General features: G+C 41.1%; 3 protein-coding genes across 13 annotated transcripts in view; 1 reads left to right on the top strand and 2 right to left on the bottom strand.

The window, feature by feature from the left end:
* The window catches only part of INTS14 (integrator complex subunit 14), a 30,477-nt gene extending 13,442 nt beyond the window's left edge, over positions 1 to 17,035 (bottom strand). For both annotated transcript variants that reach the window (XM_090149166.1, XM_090149165.1), the window contains exons 1-3: positions 16,977 to 17,035; positions 6,289 to 6,335; positions 5,263 to 5,425 (exon numbers count right to left, since the gene is read on the bottom strand). The gene's annotated coding sequence lies outside the window, so the exon portion shown is untranslated. The remainder of the gene's footprint in view (positions 1 to 5,262; positions 5,426 to 6,288; positions 6,336 to 16,976) is intronic.
* On the top strand, positions 1,316 to 16,965 carry SLC24A1 (solute carrier family 24 member 1). The gene is made up of 9 exons (XM_031587854.2): positions 1,316 to 3,153; positions 4,889 to 4,948; positions 5,962 to 6,070; positions 11,699 to 11,785; positions 12,968 to 13,071; positions 13,666 to 13,866; positions 14,213 to 14,302; positions 15,133 to 15,299; positions 16,022 to 16,965. The coding sequence occupies exons 1-9, from the start codon at positions 2,233 to 2,235 to the stop codon at positions 16,269 to 16,271; spliced, it is 1,989 nt and encodes a 662-aa protein (XP_031443714.1). The 5' UTR covers positions 1,316 to 2,232; the 3' UTR covers positions 16,272 to 16,965.
* DENND4A (DENN domain containing 4A) overlaps positions 17,021 to 21,816 on the bottom strand; it is a 47,781-nt gene continuing 42,985 nt past the window's right edge. For 6 of the 10 annotated variants that reach the window (XM_090149140.1, XM_031587842.2, XM_090149138.1 and 3 more), the window contains 2 exons: positions 21,513 to 21,577; positions 17,519 to 21,282 (listed from right to left, as the gene is read on the bottom strand). In XM_090149140.1, coding sequence (XP_090005266.1) covers positions 21,146 to 21,282; positions 21,513 to 21,577 — 202 coding nt within the window. In that variant the 3' untranslated portion in view covers positions 17,519 to 21,145. Of the gene's footprint in view, positions 17,111 to 17,518; positions 21,283 to 21,512; positions 21,578 to 21,816 lie in introns of those variants that run through there. The other 4 variants (XR_004166082.2, XR_016470489.1, XR_016470487.1 and 1 more) reach the window with 4 other exon arrangements.

Genomic DNA, 21,816 nt, shown 5'->3' on the forward strand with positions numbered 1-21,816 from the left:
GTCTTTGGCAAGGAGCACGATTGTACCAGCAAAAGTGGCCTCAGCAGAACTGCTTGTCCAGCCTGTCAGACCAAAGCTGTGTGCAAGTTGTCTTGAAGCAACTACTGCAGCACACAACGGAGCAATATGAATTACCCAAGCAGTGGCCTGCTCTTGTCCGTAGCTGATGGTACACACCTCAGAGTTGGTGCTTTTATATTATAGTTTGTAATGGAAATAAGCACCTGCCCTCATACTGAGAATAATCTGTAGTAGCAGATGAAGATATTGGCTTCAGATATAGATCCAAATCTATACAATACTCTTTAAGCTTCTTAGAGACTGCAGGTATTAAACTGGATTGGCTATTCCTCCACTAATATGTCCTTCACACCTGACCCCCTCACCACTCTGCTAGCAGAGGCACAGTGAAAATGGGATCATTTTCGTCTGCCTCTCTCTGCACCAACATCTCCCAATGTTAAGTGACAAGAAAGCTTCCAGAACTCCACTCAACTGCTGGTATTCCTCATCTTCTTGGACAGTATCTCTGGAAGGTAAGCTGTGGAGGTCTGTAGGATTGCTTGAGATCTTTTGACTGAGACAGTCCAACCAGTGAGAAAAGAGCTGACTGGGAGTTGACCTGTAGGAGACAATATACTTCAAAAACAAAGCGCTTTATCCACAAGACTGATGGTCAGAAATCTGAAAGGCTGGAGAATTCTTAACAGTTCATCCTACCTTTGGTTATAGTCTTTAAAGAAGGTTTAAATAGGGGGATGCATTCGCAAGTCTTCTGTTCTCTGCGCGTCTTTCTTTTCACTCTTCCATTTTGTTTATGGAAGGTTATTCTGTATCAGTGCCCAAGTTGTGGTGAATACTGTATTATGCAACTCTGCAATATGCATGTTAATGTACTTTTTGCATATCAAAAGCAAAGCTTATGTGATCTATTTATCGAGATACTCCCATGACCCTCAATTACTATTGCCTTAGTGATCCTCCCTACTATTTAAAAGAAGATAATAATGCCTGTCTTGCAAGAAATTTAGGTTGATTACTTCACTGAGTGTTATGCAAGAGGGTAAGTGAGAACTGATTTGCATGAAAAGCTTTTCTGAGAATGGCTTACTGTGATTCACATCCAGCTGAAGAACAACAACATTAACACTCTAGGGGAAAAAAAAAAATCCATGAAGAATGAAATTCTAAGGTAAAAAATCAAAGCGGTGCTGCAGGGTAAATTCTGTCCAGCCCTTAGTCACCATCTCTGTACTATCACAGATCTAGGCTCTGTCACTCTAGCATTTATAATTTGTCTCTTTCAAAATGCCGTTCAAATAATTATGCAAGATATGCTAATTAACCCCTAATAAAAGGTATGATTATAATTCCACTTTGCCAGTTCTGCTTCTACAGAAGGGCTCAAAAAGATGTAGTCATAGAAACAAAATGAATGCACAGCACTCCGAGTACTACTAGAACCAAGCCTTCCTCCTGCTCTCTTCCAACTGGAAGAGAAAAGCTCACCATTTTCTTGGTTTGTGGGACTGCAAGTCTGGAGAGCCAGAGAGCAGCATAACTGCAAACTAGCAAACAGTTTTCATCTACCTGTTGAGGTTACTTAGGTGAATAACTGGCCTGTTTGGAAGGAAGTTTTAAGTTGCTTTCGATGAAGCGTAGGCTCATCTTCAGACCTTCTTCATTTCTGGCAATTTAGAGTACTAGTAGGCTCCTTAACAGAAGCCTTATCCTCCCTCCTGCAGGAAGTTCATCCGATTATCGGCATTACAGAATTACTAGTGATTCCATTGAAAACACAAACCTTAATAGCTGCTGGATGTGATCGTTAGGTGGAATCAGAATTCAGCTCAGATTGGACCTTCTCAGCCAACCTTTATTAAGCAAACCCTATGTTTATTAATCAACATAGCCTCCCATCATAAAAAAATGAAAAGACAGAAGCCTGAATTTAGAGTTGAGATTACTTGAATTGAATCCCATTTCCATTTACGGAAAAACAGAAAATCACTCTGTGAGATAATGACGGGAAGCTGCAGGGTTTTTTTGGTTTGTTTTGTTTTTTAAATTCTAGATCTTCCTTTACAGGATTCTACACTTGATATCATGCAGTTTCACTCCTGATGCTTAAGATCAGTTAGAAGCTCCAATGGTGGATATAAGGGCAAGCTGCTGATCAAGAGAAGTCTTCAGTGGCTCTGGACACGGATCTGATTTTTGAACCTTTAGGAAATGCATTTACCACGGAGAAGACGGCTACAACGGAACCGAATCTTTTTCTTCCTTGCCATAGTGTCCCTCCTCTCTGTCTATCAGCTCCAATTCAGTCCCTCTGCCATTCCAGCACTTCTCACTGCACACCAACACGAGGACCCTGTGAAAGTGACCTCCAGGGAGCCTTCTCGCAACAAGACTTCCAAAACCGGCAATGTCACAGCAGCACCCAAAATAAGGCACTGTGTGTATATTGATCCTGAGCCAACCGTGCCCATCACTGCAGCAGAGGACACAACACAGCGAGAAAATGTCAGTGAAAGCTACCCAGATGAAAAGCCGGTGTATGAATCCAAAGGAGAATATCCCCAGGACCTATTCAGTGTGGAAGAACGGAGGCAAGGGTGGGTTGTACTTCACATCTTTGGCATGATGTATGTATTTGTTGCCTTGGCCATAGTGTGTGATGAGTATTTTGTCCCTGCTTTGGGAGTGATCACAGAGAAGTTGCAGATCTCTGAAGACGTGGCTGGAGCCACCTTCATGGCAGCAGGTGGATCCGCACCAGAACTCTTCACCTCCCTCATAGGTGTCTTCATCTCACACAGCAATGTGGGCATCGGTACCATTGTGGGCTCAGCAGTGTTTAATATCCTCTTTGTCATTGGCACCTGTGCCCTCTTCTCAAGGGAGATACTACACCTGACATGGTGGCCTTTATTTAGAGACATCTCATTCTACATTGTAGACTTACTGATGCTCATCCTGTTTTTCCTAGACAGTGTCATTGATTGGTGGGAAAGCCTCCTTTTACTGACTGCCTATGCCACATACGTGTTCACTATGAAACACAACGTGTCTCTAGAACAATGGGTGAAGGAGGAGCTGAACAAGAAGCTAAATGCTGTGCAGGCAGCATCAGCAGAGCATATGCGAAAGGTTGGTGTCCTTATTGTTCAAAGGGCAAGTTGGAAATAATTAATCCTATCATAAACCACAAAAAAAAAAAAAAAAAAGGACTGCATCTTCTTGACAAAGTACATACTCAAGACCTCAGGATATAGACACTGGTTAATAATTATGACATAAAATGAAGGAAATACAATCTAGACAACAGAGATTCTAATAAATTAGAGAGAACACTGCTAAATACCCTAGGAATTATTAAATGTATGTGTTGGGGTCACTTAGCTTCTTTCAAAGACAGCCATGAGATTTTGCTCACTTAGTGGTTGTGAAGGAGTTAAAAAAGACACATACACACTTTCAGGAACAAATTAGTCTGGAAATACTCAATACTCAAACAGAAAAAATAAAGGCTTCTTTAATGGGCAATCTCCAAGCCTCTTGCAGATGAGGGATGTTGGAAGAAACTCTTTTCCCATTTTGAGTTTAGGTGTGTTACTGTGATGCTAGTGGTATCACTTCTTACCAGTCTGCAGCACAGAAAGGGATCTGGCAGCCTTTCACAGCTATTGCCACTGCTCCCAGTCAGCATTTGGTCACAAGATCAAAATGCCCAAATCCTGTTTCTGTGTATTAACCACAGCTGTGTCAGAGACACAATTCTTTATGCCACTGGTGCACAGACAAGAATAGTCTGTGGCTGTAATTACTTTCTCAAAGTTTGAGACCAGGGCCCTTTGCTCACCATCTTTTGAAGGAAGACATGACTGCCTACAAAAAGACAGCATCTGAAGGCTGTTGCCAGAGCCAGTTACCCTTTCAATCTGGTAGATCTGGCCAGGACATGTGGTCCAGAACACTTGGGATCTGAGTCTGCCTGTTCAATTCCTCCCCCTCAGTCGTTCCTCCTGCTCCTTCTCCTGCTGCCACTTAATTCTCTTGGCCTGTACTACTGCCAGATGTGGAGCAGACCGTTAGATTTAAAGCTGTCCTCTGGCACTGGCACGCTTTACCATTCAGATGTGTCTCACTGGCATTCAAACATGTTTTGCCTCTTCTGGTCTTGGCACTCTCTTCATGTAATTTAAGGAAAGGAAGCAAAAGAGGTAAAGATAATCGAAGGCACACAAGACTAAGAAAGTGTCTTTTTTTCCTCCTGTTAGTCTGTCTTTCAGCCAGGTTCATGGCTGGGAGTCCTGAGAGCCCACAGCCATGCTGCATCACTATCTATCACCAATCATAGAGAACTAAGACCATCCCCTTAGACTCAAAGAAAAAAAACATTCCTGCTTTTTAAGTCTAGAAAGAATTCACACTAGGATATAATGGCATGACATAGAGCTGCTGGAGTTAACCCCTGGGAAAAATAAAGTACTTTTATGGAAAGTAATGCTAATCACTGGAAGACAACACATCTTTGTGTTTTCACTCTGCCTTTGAAAGAAGATAAGTCAGGATACAGATGTTTGGGGATGAAATCTGGGGCTGTGTACATCTACAAGAAACAGGAGGTAGAGGAACATTTCTGTTTCTGGATACCTACATCCTCACTGAGTTGTTGCAGGCAGAACCCCACTTCCCTCAGAGGCTGTATCAGTTTAGGGAAAGCACACGGCTTTGGCACTTTCAGTAGTGTTTGTACATAGTCATTTCTTTTGATTGTCCCACCTTCAATTCAGACATTAGTCTGAAGAGCGATCTATAGATCCCATAAGAGCAGGTGAAGTGGTAATGGCATTCAAAGGTTTTTATTCTTTTTTGTACACAGAAAAGCAGTGCTGCAGTTGCAGAGGATGGAACAATGCCAGCAGATGGGAAGAAGCTGCAGGTAGGTGTAGGCAACTTAACCAGGATAAGTCATATTTTGAACCTCTCCCTATGTCAGGCTTTGAAAAACAGTGTTGTCTTCTGTGTCAAAAAAACCTGGACTAGGTCCTATTTCATGCAAAGAACCAGCAGTTCTTGGCATAGTACTCACAGCTTAATTAAGAGGACACCTGGCTGAGTTGGGTCATCAAAGGAATTTAAAAAAAACTAAGAGACAGACTGCCCAAGTGGTAATTGACTAGCAGAGTGCTGTTAGTACTACACTTAAACAGGGTAAAACAGACAGAGGAGAATTCAGATCATAGCTTTTCTTACCTGCTTTCATGGCTGATTTTCCTCCCAGGTTCCCAGGGCAGAGGTAGTGTCTGTTCTTCCCTATAGCAAGAGAGCCAATTGCTTTGCTCCTCATTGAATTCCTGCCACTTTGTCTTCCTTGGCTGGCCAGTCATTGCATTCAGAGGCTTGCGTGATCCATTGGCTGCACATGTACATAACAAAAACAGGTGTTAGCTTCCTCAAGAGGATGCTATTTTTTCCTCTATGCATTTAACCTACCTGTACTAATTAATGTTCAGTCAAAAGCTCATTAGGACTGTAGTATTGACGGTAAAAACAGAGCTTGAGAGCCTTCAATTTAAGTTAGCACGTTTGAAACCACTGTAGTGCTACCTTGGAGCAACATACAAATCTTCTATTATCAATTATTATTATTAATTATGACTAAAATCACTGCATACTTTATTACAATCATAACATTGTACTGATGCTGAGTCAGTGAAAACTCACTGCATTGAAGGACAGACTGGCCCATTATCTCAGTAGCATGCATCTTGCTATGAGCAGCTGGTACCAACAGCCATCCTGCGAACCTGAATGCAGAGGGTGTCTGAAATCCACTCTGGGTTGGGGAGATGAGCTTCTATATAAATACATCCCCTGTGCAGAGGGGAACCAACAGTGAAGATGTTTTGAGGAGGAAATTGCTACTGATTGTTGCATTGTACCTTTCCATAGCCAACAACAGCCTTACAGCGAGGCAGCAGCTCAGCCTCCCTGCACAACTCTCAAATGCGCAGCACCATCTTTCAACTCATGATCCACACGCTGGACCCCCTGGCAGGAGGTGAGTGAATGCTCCACATGTGAGGGGTTTCATCTTGCAGCCTTTATCACAGAGCAGCTTAATGGAGGCATGTCTTTTGCTGGTGGAAGGCAGCGTCACTGAACATAGAGCGTGGAATCAGCTGAAGGCTTTCTATCTGACAACCCTTCAGGAAAGGGTTGGCTCAACATATCAGCCTCATTTATAATTGGGAAATTTACATGGGAGGAGCCCCTTACCTGTGCATTTCCTCAGCTGTACACACAGTCCCTCACAAGGCATAAACCTGAAGAAGAAGAAAAAGTAGTTAAAACCTTGAAAAATTATCTCTCTGATGGTGGTTAAAATCCCAGCTGAGATTTAAAACACACAGCAGGTTCCAATTATGATGGTTAAAGTAACTCGTATGTGACTTGAACAACTTCTCAGGACTTCTAAATGCCCACCTGCAACACCACGTTGCATTATCACTGCCATAGCAAACTGTACCCTGTTTCAGAATGTGATTAAGTAGAATAGAATAGAGTAGTTCAGCTGGAAGGAACCTTTAAAGATCATGTGGTTCAACTGAATGATTTCTTCGGGCTAGCCAGAAGTCAAAGCATATCAATGAGGGCATTGTCCAAACATCTCTTGAATGCTGATAGGCATGAGGCATCACCCACCTCTGTAAGAAGCCTGTTCCAGTGTTTGACCAAAGGTAAGTGAAAGGTATCCTTGCCCTCAGAACAGAGAATGGAACTGGATGATCTTTCAGGTCCTTTCCAACCAATCCAAGCCATTCTGTGTTTTTACTCACAGTACTTTGCAGGCAGTGAGTCAACTCCACAGGGCCTAAGGATTGGAGCTCAGAACTAAGAGACACCTTGTAACTCGTCCAGCTTGCAGGAAGCCACATCTCCAGACATATATGTGCCTTTGAACACAATTTTCTAATATTCTGCCTTGTTTCATTTTCCAAGAAATGCTGAAGAAAGTTTAAAAAAAGAGAAGCTTTTTTTTTTTTTTTTTAGATTTTTCCTTCCTATCTCAGCACATCTTGCCCCTCCGCTGCCCTACTTGTTCTAAAGAGATTATCATTTGTCCATTCAAAGGGAGATTGAAGCTAAGCAGATAAACACCTCTCCTGTCTATCAGTGAGGTTACAAAAAGGACTCTCCAGATCAAAATCCCAGCAGCACGAACTGATTGAGGGAACTAAAGAGGCTTTATAAGGACAACAAGACAAATAAGTGTTCCCTTCGACAAACTTCTAGTAAAGGAACCCATCAAATTACTAACCATAGCTTAACAAGAGCCAAATTCATCAGGGTTTGCTGTAGTGCTTCCTGCTCCCCACAAAATATTGTATCAACAGCACATGGATAAAACCAGAAATCTATGAGACGTGTGCCACTTGATTTAGCATCTGGAAGTGCCAGACCTGGACTGCTGCCACTAAGAAAACTCCTGACTCCTCCTCACCCTCTACGTGCCTTTGTTCAGACTCTTGTCCTCAGTTCTGTGTGACCCTCAGTAGGAATTTTGGGGGCCCAGCCAAGGAGAGAACCGCAGCACTGCCCCAGGCAGCTCAGCACAGAGCACATGGTGGGGGCTCTTCATTACCACAGCTTATGAAGAATGGATAACTGTGACTCAGGGGGACGCTGTCTCTGAAGAAGAGCTTCCTCTTTGCTTTTATCCAGGCAGACTTTGAGTTCCTGTCTCTGTGTGCCGCAGCCACTAGATGGGAGTGTGATCTTACACACTTAAGCAAGTCTAATGGCAACAGTGAGGATGGGTTTCAGTCTCTCCAGAAGGTTGCTATTCCTTAGGCTCTTTGCTATAGCAATGACGCAGAGTTAACCTCCGCTCTGGGTGCATGCCTGTTCTACTCAGCGCTGCTGGAGCAGAAACAGCTCCTTGGAAAAGATAATTTTGAAGAAAATTATTGGCATTACAACAGCACAGCACTTGAAATCAAAGACCCAGAGTTCCAGGTACTTTGTATTGTGCAGGACACACTCCTTGCCCTGGTATACGTAACTAAAGAAAGGGTAGCCTGGAGAAAAAGAATCAGTTCTGACTGAGCCACTGAAGTGCTTTGAGGATCCCTGCCAAAAAGATGAAGAGATTTCCCCAGGATAACTCTGAAAAGGATGTGAACCTGCCAAGCCATTCTACAGCTGCAAGCTCAGCCTTGGATTTAATATCACTGCTGCCCTTCGGTATCCTCAGGACAAATAGCTCCCACTCATAAAGTCCTTCTTTTTGCAGCACACACAGCACTATCTGTAATTAGGTTGCAGCATAAAAACAATCCCAGAGAAATCTGTATCCTCAAGGGTCCTTGTTGCTTCTTGCCAAAGCCTACAGCATCAGCTCTTAGAGACTACACTAAAGAACACTACAAAGGAAAAAGGTTGCCAACTATCTCTCAGCAGTTCCTGACTTAACCTAGTGCAGATAGGATCTCTGGGGGGTTTCCCTCCTTGTGCTGCAGTTGCCTTGTACTTGGGCTCCGCAGAAGCTGTTTCAAAGCAGCCAGAGCCCTGAAGTTTGTGTTAGACTGACAGCACCGGGCCTGCCAAATCAACTTACAGAGTCAAGGGTCTTAGAAATGAAGTCAAGTCTGAAATACACTTTGTTTCACTGTTCCCGGTTCAACACCCCTTGTGAAACAAAATTTCTCATTTGAACAATGGATTAAGTTCACAATGTTTGATTTTTTATTTTTTTAATTAAGAAAGGATCATAATTTAAGTCTTTTTCTCTGTCTGGAAGAGATGAGGCATTTTAACTGACCAGCTGCTTTAGAAGTTTGAACACTTACACTTCAGAAGGCAGTGTATTTTTGGCAGAAGTCTATCTTTTCAGAGTACCTTCTTTAAAATGAGGAATTTCTAGCAACTTTAGACTTTTCCTCACTTTCTCAGACACTGTGTAGAAGCACAATATGAGGCCTTTTGAAGATCTCCCAGCTAGACACCAGAGGGAACTGCTGAGGAGTTAAAGGCAGCAACGATTTTGGGAAGACCAAGGAATCCTCTTATTTCTGAACCTCACGTTTTACCATGAGGTTGTTCTTCGCACTCTAGTCATGCAGACAGAGGACAGAAATCTGATTTTACTTTTATATGAAGGCAAAGGATCCAGCAGCAAGGTTGTCACAGTTGCCTACCCTCACTACGTCCCAGTTAAAGAGCTATTAATTTTGGAAGTCAGACCAGGACAAAGCAGCAAGCAGTGCTGCAGGCCAGAGCTCAGCTCAAAGACAGGAGGCAGCTACAGTTGCATCTTTAGCAATCAATCACTTGTGTTAAGAAGAAAAAAAAAGACCAAAAATAATCATGAAATCGTTTTTACGTGCACTTTCAGGATAGCAGAACCCTCGTGTCCCTCAGGTTTATGTCATATTTTAAAAAATCCTCCCCGTTGCTCATAGTGTAAGGTAGTCCTGATGGATTAAATACCAGAACCAAATAATGAGCTAAATACAAGAGCTGGACCCAAGGCAGAAGCTCACCTACAACCCCAAGCACAGCCTGGATGCTGTCGCTCCTTGGAGTAAGCTTGCCTGAGGGCCATCTCAGTGCTTGTGGATGTAGCCATGCCCTGTGCAAGGCACTCTCAGACCAGCTGGCAGAGATTCCAGCAGAATGAATGCTTAAAAAGCAGCAAGAAAAAGACAGCAACAAAAAGACAGCTGGAGACCCACTGGTGCAGCAGCTGAGTGGATTTGGAAGCACACATTGCAAGCTTCATGGAACTCAAAGAGATATCCTCCTGTGCAAGTTCCTGGAAGCTGACAATACCCAGTGTTGAAATCAAGCCAAGTGACTGCACTGGCACACATACACACACACACCCCCCACAGGACCATGGGCACTGGCACTGCCCTCAAAAACAAGTGCTTGGCCACGACAGGACCCATGGTTGCTGCAATAGCATGCTGCTCTGCTGAGCTAATCTCCAGCACTGGCAGGGGCTGAGCTGACAGCTACCCCTCCTGCCATGCTGACCTGCAGATCTGGCAGCTTACAGCCATCTCTTCCTCCAGTCTCAATACATCCTGCACAGAATGTGTGTCAGAGGCATTAACACCTTTTTAAATGAGGCTGATCTGATGAGAACTGGATAGTGCCCTGGGCCTAAGCTGTTTATCCCTAACATGGAGGGTCACAGGCTCTGCTTGGGTCAGTGCTCACAGCCTGTGCCCAGGTGAGGGCAGGAACCAGCAGCTGGGGTTTGTGTAATCTCCTTCAGTCTGGGCCTGACCGCCCTGACCCTGCTGACAGGAGCCTTTGTGGCAGCTTCTGGGAAAAGCTGAATAGAGTAGGAGTGCTAGCCAGTGCTTCAAGGAATCTGGAAGCAGAAAGTCACCTTGTTGCCTTGTATAGGTGACAGTGCTTGTGCTTAGCAGCAGTAGGAGGGGGAGAACTAAGCTTCACATTTCTTCTATAGGCTTCAAGAGTGCCAAGTAGAAGGGAGAGCTGGGTTCCTCAGTCCCAGCAGCTTTTCATAGGAGAGCTTATTTCCCCTCTCTAGCCACTCCACCTGCTGAAAAATGCTTCTCAGATGATAACAGGAATCACACCAGACTAGGACTCATCTCCAGAGACCTTAATGTCAGAGCCAGGGACAGTTATTGGACACATCTGAAATCCACTGTTTTTCACAAAGTTCAGCGCAGAACTCGACCTGCCCGCATGGCTCAGAGCCTCAGAGCTGCTATTCTATGAGCTCCGTCTCACAGTGGTGAATAAAGTGACAGAGCCATGCCCTTGAGGCAAGCAACAATAGCACATTCTGGTTGCCCAGTCAACAGCACAGGAGATTAAGTCCGTGCAATAAAACTTTCAGAGAAAATTAATTTACAGCCCCATGCTCAAACAAGGCAGAACACAGCCAATTTCTGGTGGCCACATCCACACACAAAACCTGTGACCATCTGCTTCCATCTGCTTGGTCACTGGGCAGGCAGCTCAGCAGAGGATAAAGCTCAGAGCAAAAGAAAGCCTTCCTCTGAGCTGGGGACTGGCTCACTTTCAGCAAGAGTAGGAGACACTTGAGTGCAACATCAGACTACAGAGACAGAATTACAGATTCACAGAATTGTAGGGGTTGATGATCTCTACGGTTTCCTTTCAAGTCCAACTCCCATGCAAAGCAGGCTCCCTACAGCAGGCTGCACAGGTAAACACAGAATTTCAGAGTTCCCTCTAAAACTGTAATAAAGCAGCTCAACTGAGCACAGCATTGGCTGCAGCAGGAAAAGTCCTCATCAGTGCCAGAAATACAGGGTGGGACATGGCACTGGTGAAGACGACCATTCAGGTGGTCCTTTTCAGGATAGCCTGGACCATCTTGAAATTGGATACCATAAACTTAGATTAAGTTCTGGAGAGTCTCACTGGCAGGGGAGACATTCGCATATACTTTGAAATATCATGAAGAAGATAAAAGATTTTCCATTTTCCTCACAATCAGGTCATCAGTAGCAGCACAGTAAAGCCATGTGGTACAAGGAAGGTGTCCATTTTTAGTTTGCACATGATCTAGCATGAACAAAATCAGCTGTCTTTTGGGAACAAAATGATATTGCATCAAAACTGCTCCTGTTCTCCCCATAGCTGACAGCTGCTGACAATGCATCTCTCTCATTCACAGCAAAATTTAAAGACAGGGTTGATATCCTGAGCAATATAGCCAAGGTCAAGGCTGACTCTCAGGCTGGGCAAGGAACAAAACCAGAAGGTGAGTGCAAGAAAAGTCAATACCATTTGCTTTGTTCTGCACCGTAATCCCATGCATTCACAGCGTTGAGCTGGCAAAGGGGCTGGCAAAGAAACACTACAGTATGACACAGATTTTTCTGTTATTACTGGTCACAGGTGGCTGCTGTAATAATGCAGCAGAAATCAATCAATATACAATAACAGAGGGCAGTAAAAGCCATCCCTACAGGACAAGTAGCTCTTGGGGTAGGATTCAAACAGAAAGTACTTGGAAGTTGCTGTGCTGCTCATCTTTGGTAGATATGTTCTCAGTGCAGACTACCAACACCACATTGACTTCACTGACTATCAACTTCCATTCTTTGACACCTTCCACAGAATTATCTGGTGCATGGACAGGGCTTTGCGTTATCATATGTGCTGCCACTTCAGCTGAAAGCATTTCATGTCTACTCTTATAAGACCTTACTTCAGAAATCCCAAACACACGTGAAAAAATGTTTCTGAAAAACTCCCTCTAAACTTGCTCCTTACTGGAGTTGTGAGACACTGGATCAGCTCACCCAGCTCAGCATAAGACACCCTATAATTCCCCAACCAGGTACAATTCTTAGGATAACATGATTAACACAGGTTAACACGAGAACAGCACAGAGAACATTGCAGATTTTTTCCCTGTATGCATCAGCACTTCTCTATTTGCATTTGAGTACGTATCAGATGACTGGGGATTAATGTCTGGTAGCACATAGCTGTCATTTCTCAGAAGCCTCGAAGTGTACCCGTTCCCTGGAGAGTGCTGTGCTCTACTAGAAACAAAGGAGAGTAAAGCTTTATATCCTTTGGGCTTTAGAGAATGGCTCTACTAAAGGCTTCAGAATCCAGACTGAAACAAATAACCATCAGGCAGAGATCAGATAATTAGCATTTCCCTGCTTTTGTATATGCGCCTCTTAGAGTGGTTTCAGAGCAATATTTTGATGCTCCTAAGACCACCTGCAGCAGGTGGACCAGCTTCTACCTCCTTTTAAGAACAGCAATTCACAATAGGCAAGGATGAAAAACAGAAAGCATCAGCCACTGGCCTAGGTTTAACATGAAATATTTTATGTGTTTGGAGCAAACAAACTCACCTGCAGGTAAAGAAGAAGGTGATCACGCTAATGTAACTAAAATCACTATCCCTTCTTACTACTTTTAGCAGAAGAGAAGCAGGAACCACAGAAGACCATCCAGGTAACTCCTGCCAGTGACTCTGAACCCAGCAAAGACAAACAGAAGGAGAACACACCACAGGATGGGCAGGTATTAAATAAAGGATCACAGGCAATAAGAGCCCAGGGCTTCTGGAGTAAAACTCAGCACATTTCTCATAATTAGCAACTTTAAGTAGACTACGTGTGTAGTGATGAGGTAACGTAAGGAGTTGTTTTAGACATTTAGGCTTATGACCGAAGACAACCTTGGTCTAAAACATGACACCAGCTGCTCCTGTATACTATTTTCTCCTCAGTTGACTCCGATGAGGTCAGAGGGCAACTCCAGGACAAGGGAAAGTAAGTCAGTCAGGTCATCAGCATGCTTTTGTGCTCTGTTTCCCTCATCCCTCCTTCCAATGATGTAACGTTGTTTTGATGAGGAAAGGTTGTTAAAGACAGTCAATATTCTACTTGTGTTAAAACTCTATCTAAGAGTTCATTCTAGTTGACTTATACAAAATAGTTAACAGAATCACAAGACAGGCATCTGCACCAAAATAGGATAGACCTGGATTTTGTCCCAGAGTAACAAGATGCGGGCTCTTACTGCCCTCAGCCATAGCATGGTCATGGAGAACAAATATTGCACAGCTCCTTGTTAGAGTGAAGCATATTGGATTTTTTTTTTCCTGACCTACAGCCCCCTTCAGACAGTGATAACTCAGAAGACAGCAGCTCTGACAGCGAGGATGACAGCGACGATGACAGCACAGATGATGAAGAAAACGATGAACCATTATCTCTTGAATGGCCAGAAACCAGGAAAAAACAAGCAATTTACCTCTTCCTCTTTCCCATTGTCTTCCCTCTGTGGAGCACTATACCCGATGTCAGAAACCCAGTAAGAATCCATTTTGCTTCTGCTACCATATTTGTTAACTGAGCTAAAGACTTCTTAGCAAGAATCCCCCCCATTCCATTTTTCCATGGCAAGAGTCTTATAATCACTGTTAATGTTGCAGAGAGTAGAAAAGAAGCCCCAGCTGTAGCATAGCATAGTTCCAGAGACTTAATTAAAGTAATTAACAACTAGCAACAATTGGTCAAAGTTATCAAAAACCCCCAGAAAGACCAAAATCAATATCAACAGTTGATTACAGTGCAGCATTCCATGTGAACAGTTTTCACCGAGGATTGTTAACCTTCCTGAAACTTCATGTTTTTATTTTCAAACTTGGTTTTAACAGGATTCAAAAAAATTCTTTGTCATCACATTTTTCGGATCCATCATTTGGATTGCAGCATTCTCTTATCTCATGGTGTGGTGGGCTCATCAGGTAAGGGATTTATTTTCTGTCTGCAAACAAGATCAGTTCAGAACAAGTAGATGTTAAGATAAGGAACGGATTGTCACTCTGGCATTTTATCTGATGAATTGCAGCTGCAGTCATCCGTCAAAACAGTAGAAACTTTGTTTTGTCAGAATCCAACAGGGAATTCTCCGTTTCATTCTTTTTGATTTGACAAAAGATTCTCTTTGAAGAGCTTCTAAGGGAAGTTGTGCATCAGTGAAAAGAAAAGTGCCATCAAAATTTACCTTAATACTTTTAACTGATAAATGAATCGGTGTGGAACAAAATTATCCCTTATCTAATTACAGTTCTAGGATAACACAGGTTCTGGAAGCTGTTAAGTGATTTCAACTCCAACTGCCTTGGAGCAATGGGCAACAGAAATTTGTGCCCTGTAGATTTAGACCCACACTTCGTATCAAGTGGCTCACTGCACATTCACAACATAATTAATCAAGCCATAAATGCTAAGATTTCTCATACAGAGCTGATATTAAATTTGCAAAAGGAAAAATGAAATACATCCAGAAGAGGCAAATGTAGGACAGAAGAATGTGTTAGGCTGTAACTGACTTCACCTTGCTTGGTTTTGGTCAAACTGCAATCAGATGATCACTGTGATGTATAGTCTAGAACAAATCCGAGGTTAACAAACACTATTACATTTAGTTTTTCACCCTATACAACATGCTACCATGGTTAAGAGAATGAAAAATATTTCAATTCAAATATGGCACAAAACCCAGAAGGCAGTGAGACTATATTATGTACTCCAAAATGAACAGCCCTGATTTATTTTGTTGCTGTTCTACTAGGTTGGTGAAACAATTGGGATATCAGAGGAAATTATGGGGTTAACCATACTGGCAGCAGGAACATCGATCCCTGACCTTATCACCAGTGTCATTGTTGCACGGAAAGGCTTAGGTGACATGGCTGTTTCCAGTTCTGTAGGCAGCAATATCTTCGATATCACTGTTGGGTGAGTATTAGTTCAACGCTGAAAGATGCAGTTCTTCCAAAATACAAAACACAGTTTTTAAACTAAAGAAATGTTTCATTTCATTTCATTTGCACCTAACTGAAGGACAGTCAGACCACCAGTTACACGTATTTAATTTTAGAAAACTTAACCAAGCCAGGAAAGATAGATTTTAGCAATCCAGTGCAGAATGAATATTAAGTTGCACATCATTCAGGGCATTGTTCTAAGCTTAAAATAATGGTGCGTAGCGTGAAATGGCACTATCATCTCCCCTAAATTCTGAGTCAACAGGAAACTGATTTTCGAGGACAAAAAAAAAATGCAACTCATCTTAGGCCAACATTGAACATTTACAGGCAGAATACTCATTCAGTCAGAGGCATTCAGATTCTCCACAGCCAAGGCTCTGTATCTGCACCTGTATCTTTCATTGACAAAGCATCAGAACCTACTCCTTTATGAGAGCATGCTGAGACACTTAATTCACAGTTATTATTTTGAAAACCCTTTTACAGTACTGTATTGCATTATGATAGTACAAGCATTATCCAAATGCAATTTTTCCACACCAACAACATCAATTTCAGATTTATGCTGAGTTACACTGAATGCAGCTGTGCATTTTTTCCTGTAAGAGTTTAGAAAAATTGCTTATTTATAATGCAGAAAATGAACTGCCTTCAAGCATTTATTTCAATTTACTTTTCCTTTTCTTGCAGTTTGCCAGTTCCTTGGTTTCTTTATTCAGTCTTCAACGGATTCAGTCCTGTTGCAGTCAGTAGTAATGGTTTGTTTTGTGCTATTGTTCTGCTTTTTCTCATGCTTCTATTTGTTATCATCTCAATTGCTTTATGTAAATGGAAAATGAACAAAATACTAGGGCTCACTATGTTTGCTCTCTACTTTGTATTTTTGATCATCAGTGTGATGTTAGAAGACAGGATAATATCTTGCCCAGTATCTGTGTGACATCTGGGCACTCCAACGTGTGTGAAGGCATACATCTAAAAATCAAAAGCAGTTCAAGGTAGCTGTTGTTCTGATCAATCAAAGCAACCCAAGTTATATTCAACTTCCTGAGATTAAAGTGTCTTTGACACACTTAAAAAAAATAAAATAATCTCAAGTGGTTTGTCTGCTTCTACTGTTGCTGTTTTTCCTTAGGAAAAGAAAAAGACCAGGCAAAGAAGGGACCAGTCCAAAGACTGTGCACCTTTAGGCATTCCTGTAATGGTATGGTACAGATACATTAGGTGATATTATGTTAATGGAACTGATTTTAAGCATAGAGCCTTTATACACATTTTAGTAATATTTTCAAGATCACACAGATTTATGCAATCAATTGCTCAAACTCACTGAAATCAATGATCTTCAGTTGGGGGGAACAGAATCACACCTTCATGGCTTGCCCTTACAGAACTGTTCTGCTCCAAAGCCCTGTATGGACACATTCTCCATCTCAGAAGCGAATTCCCTCAAATTGAATAAAAGCAGTAAGTGCTCCAGAACACAACAGTTCCTGAAGTTTGTGCTATAGCTATATTGTCATTACTTCCTTCTACAGAGGTCATTTTCATCCTTTCAGTGAAAGCCACTATAAAACATCTGATAAAGCAACTGATACTCTACACATACATCCAAGACAGTGAATACAAAACATGTGATGCACACCTGAAGCGATCCTTCCTGCTGGTCCTCTTAAGACTACTGGAGACATGACACTGAGCCTTTCAAGGAACAAGCAAAGCAGTAAAAGCTATTTCAGCATGCAGATGACAACAGGATTTGAGAGTTGCACAACAATCCTAAAAGAAGGCATACAAATAGCATTTGAATTGTGATCTTATGCAATATCATCAGTAAGCACAACTAATGCTAGCATGTTACATGGATTGACATGGTACCATAAAGAAATGAGTGGATCTCAGAATAGTGCCACTTGTAAAAGCTAAACCAGAAACAAGATATGCTACGAGAGGAAGGTAAAGAAGAGTTGACTCATCTCTGAAATTTACACATCATTCTTTCCGGCACTAACTCTTGCTGTTAGCACTGTCTTCTATACAGTCACTATGGAAAATGCCACTGACATCAACAATCAAACCCAAATTGTTTATTGTTAAAAATGCCTCTTGTGAGCAAACAAGGTAGTTGAGCTGCAGACACTTCTGTCATTCTAATCCAGCTAATAAAACGTTAATGAAAATAACCAGAAAGATTTTAAGATTTTTATTGACTCACTGTAAAACTCTTTTGGATGAGACAAAAAAATTGACGTTGTGAACACTGACTTGCATATTTCAAAGGAACTACAAACCAAAGCAAACATACAACATACTGTATTTTTGGTAAATAAAAATTAAACATTACATATTTACAAATCTACAACCATTCATTTAAAAGTGCTGCTTGCAGACTAACAAAGTACCATTTTCAAATTGCAGTGAGATACTATCCAGAAATCCCCTTCTCTATTATTACTACTTGCATCTCCCAGTTTGCATATGATTTCATATGCAGGAATCACCTCTTCCTCGGGGTATAAATTGCTTAACTGGTCAGTGGAAGTCTAATCCATCAGGCTGTAAGTGTGCCAACAGCAAACTGCCTCAAAATGGGAACTAGCAGTGTCAGAGGAACAGCACCATTTCTATTCATATTTCACTATTTCATCTCCAATACTTATTCCAGTAGAACCATAAGTAAAGCAAAATATATATTGCACTGCAAATGTAAAACCTTTGTTTAAGGTTCTGACAGAAGCATTATTTTCTACACAAAAGGAGAAAATTCAGTTCATACAAAATCTTAAATTGAAAATATGTCTCAAATATTTATCCATCTTTGCTGTATTGGAAAATATACTCAAATTGCTTTTCTAATAAAGGACAGTGAGATTTGTAAACTGTTTCAACATTGAACTACATGAGGCCTAAAAATTATCACCCATGGCCTACATTTTGAACATCATTATGATATGAATGAGGATAACTTCCCACTTAGAGTGTACTCCAATTACATCTTCCGATAATGTTTCTACAGTGGACTGACTTGCAACAGACTTTATAAAGCAATTCACTCAGTATGATTTCACTTGATGGAATACTACATGATACGCTAATTTAGAAGCGCACCCAAATAAAGCAATGCTTTGGGAGTGCCACTCTGAGGATGCAAGATTGTTTTAATGATGCATATACAAATCCTTTTCATGATACAGTACAGACTCTTCTGATAATACTGACAGGACTGCTGACATCTGAATGAAGTGGCAAACTGGTTGGCTTTATAAATGTTAAAGACTGTTGGAAATACTTACAACTAAGCTGGGACTAGAACGGAGGATGTGGGCCAAATTACAAGTGTTGAATCTATCCCTGTGCAGGCGCACGCAGTTGCAGCGTAACGTCCTGTTACACGAGAGGCTGTTAGAGACAAGGCTCAGCTGCTCCTGCCAGACTGAAATAGAAAGTGTGAAGCTTGCTTCATAGCTCAGTACCTCTAACACAAAACAGTAGCTCTGGAAAAAGCACTTGCCTTCCTTCATGGCTTGAAGGTCCTATAAAACACTGGCTGCCCCAAGTGGTGAATGATGTGGGAAACAGAACTGCAAAGAGCTTGGAACACTACACTGTACACATCACAAATATGTATGAATCTATATACACTACTTTTACTTGGTAAATACGGTGTAGATACTGTACAGAGCAGAGCATACATGCACACTAACAGGTACTTACGATGAATATGTTATAAAATAATCTGGTATTTTTCACAATAGTTAAGAAGAATGAAGCGGGTACATGTTCACCCTACACTGACAGAGCTTACAGTGTACTTGGGTGAAAAAGTAGCAGTGGCTCATGCATGAGGAATATTTTACAAGTGGGACAGCATGAATGAGAGCTTCACAAACTGTTAAAATAAATTAAACATGAAAAATGTTGCTAAGTGTAACATCGCTAGCTCCACGTCAGGGTGAAGGAAACTTCAAAACCCAAAAACCTCAGCTACATAGTTAGCAGCAGAATAGAGAAGAGGAATTACCCCGTGACAGTTGTATCCAGCAAGATTGCATTTACATAAAGATGCCTCTTGCAATTAGCATCAGCATATACCTGCAGCTCTAAAAAACTTTAAATCCTTTATCCTTAGGACAGCATCGTTTAACTGTTTTACAGTGGACTGGGAAGAGGTTACAGAGAGCAGTACAGTAGCACTACTTCTCATTTAAGCCTCTAAGAGGCTCACTATTTAATTTAGTAAAGTAAATGTGAACTTTAAAGTTCATCTCCTTTCTAGTTACCTAATATTGCTGCTTTACTACACCTGCAAACTAAAGAGATTTTTTAAAAAATTCCTGCTGGTAAGCAGACACATAAATCCTATAATCTACTGGAACAAGTGAATATTTAAGAAGCATTACAAAGGCAACAACCAATAAGAATCGGGGAACCATGAAGATTAAAGAAAACAAGGTGTTTGTTAAAGCTTTGCTTAATTTGTTTAGGGCATTTTATAGAAATTGAATGGCTCTTTTCCCACCTCCATATAAGACTTCTGATATTTTCAATATCCGCTTTCTAGTGCGGAGCTGCTATGTGACTAAAAGTAAAATGCTTTTTGACCATTCTTAAATAAAAAAAATGTACTTCATGACTCCACCACAAGGACTGGCAGAGTGTTGTTCTTCATAGAGAAAAGCTGTTTTGCTGTGAAACAAGGACAAGACATTCAAATTACATTTTACTATTCACAATAAGCCTCGATAAGTTACACTCCCCACATTTTCCCTGTAGCAAGGTTGTTTTACCTACTTCAGAAAAGTTAAAAGCTTTGGATTAGCATTACGTGCTCACCAGACTTAGTGTGTGTTTCAAACACATCCACCAAGATACTGATCACTGCATTTTTATGAAGAACTTGAATGCTGTCATTTGTTTTTTATAACATCTGTAACGAGGTCACGTAGCAAACGTCAACTGCTGAGATGCACTGATGCCATAAAATCACCTGTTGGACTCCTCAATATGCTATAGACTCTCTCTATGGAGCAGGGAGTGAGGGAAACAGGAGAGGAAGGGATTCCTACAGAGCGTTTTACAGATATATATATCAGATATATCAGTGTTAGTGGAGCTTTTCACCATACCTTCCTGCTGACTGCTGTGGTAATACGTTTTCTATATGTGCATGAGAGAAATCCTGTATCTAGCATACTGTCTAGGTGAAGGTTTATGTTTTCTATTCTGCTTTAAAAACAAATCACTCTTCAAAAGTAACTGGACAAGTTACTATAAATAGCAGTGTCCTGCAAAACAAATAAGCAGTGTATTGCTTATGCAGCAAGTCCATTTAAAATTCACTCCAGTAATTTAAAAAAAAATAAAAAAATATCAACTTACTATAAACAATTTAAAATATGTATAATACAACTTTGTATGCTCTTCATAACATCATGAATATTCTATGTAAACAATAGATTCTGAAGAATTTACTTCGCTCACATTAGTTTTAGTGCATTGTTTCTGCCCACCTGTTTTATATATATATTTTAACAAGGGAAATGTAATATGTTGTCCTAAGTTAGAAAATCGATTTTGTTTAGAATCTTCCTTTCTATACACTGATTTGCATAAAGGCTAGGGACAAGGAAACAATATTTGGCCCGTTTCTCACTCTGTCCATTGCCACAATTGTAGATAGGCCCCACTTTTCCAAGGCCTTCTGCTGTGGTACATTCGTACATACATTCTCAAACACTGAAGACTGAGAAGTTCCTTTTGACTGAAGTGGTTATTTTACACAGGCATACGTCATAGCTTTTCATCTAGGTATATTTAAAGATATGGTTCTCCAAAGATCTTTCTGCATTCCATCACTCCAGTACTTGGTGGTCTATCACAATTATGTGTATTCTTCACTTGATTAGCTGTCAGACGATCATAGGCCATTTTATACTCTCTGTCAAAAGCATCTGCAGAAACAGAAGAACAATCCCTACATATCTTGCTTGAAACCACAATGCAAATATAATGACAAATATAATGACAATTAATATGTTTATCAGCAGTAAACAACAAAAAGGACTTACTATTTACTATAGAATGACGTGTATTTAAAACTATGTTTTTTGAAGTTGAAAAGTGCATACATACACTGGTTCATACATTGTCAGTGCTTATATCAGTAAATAATAAAACTTACCTATATCTATGTTATCTCTTCCCAGGGCAACAAGAGAAAGAAACAGTATTTCTCTATACAGGCTCCTGAAATTGTGAAAAAGTTTAATTATATAATAGTTACTATTAAAAAAATTAACTATACTAAGAATAGACTGAATATTTAAAGATAAGAATAAGCACTTTGAACATTGCTCCCTATTATCACCTACAAAATGTTGTCAGTGTTGACCTTTGAAGAATGCTCTGTACTCACTCCCCAGATATGGACATCACTTAGGTAGGTCCTTGATACAACTTCCACCAGAGGAGGGGATGTTGTAACA

Source organism: Phasianus colchicus, chromosome 12 (genome assembly GCF_987193195.1).
Source record: "Phasianus colchicus chromosome 12, bPhaCol1.hap1.1, whole genome shotgun sequence".
NCBI classification, from domain to species: domain Eukaryota; kingdom Metazoa; phylum Chordata; class Aves; order Galliformes; family Phasianidae; genus Phasianus; species Phasianus colchicus.

What these genes read in the sequence shown, in the direction of transcription:
- SLC24A1 (XM_031587854.2), top strand. Translation starts at nt 2,233, where the DNA reads ATGCATTTACCACGGAGAAGACGGCTACAACGGAACCGAATCTTTTTC. An exon ending in GCAAGGAACAAAACCAGAAG is followed by an intron (nt 11,786 to 12,967) that starts GTGAGTGCAAGA and finishes TACTACTTTTAG; the next exon opens with CAGAAGAGAAGCAGGAACCA. An exon ending in TGGTGTGGTGGGCTCATCAG is followed by an intron (nt 14,303 to 15,132) that starts GTAAGGGATTTA and finishes CTGTTCTACTAG; the next exon opens with GTTGGTGAAACAATTGGGAT.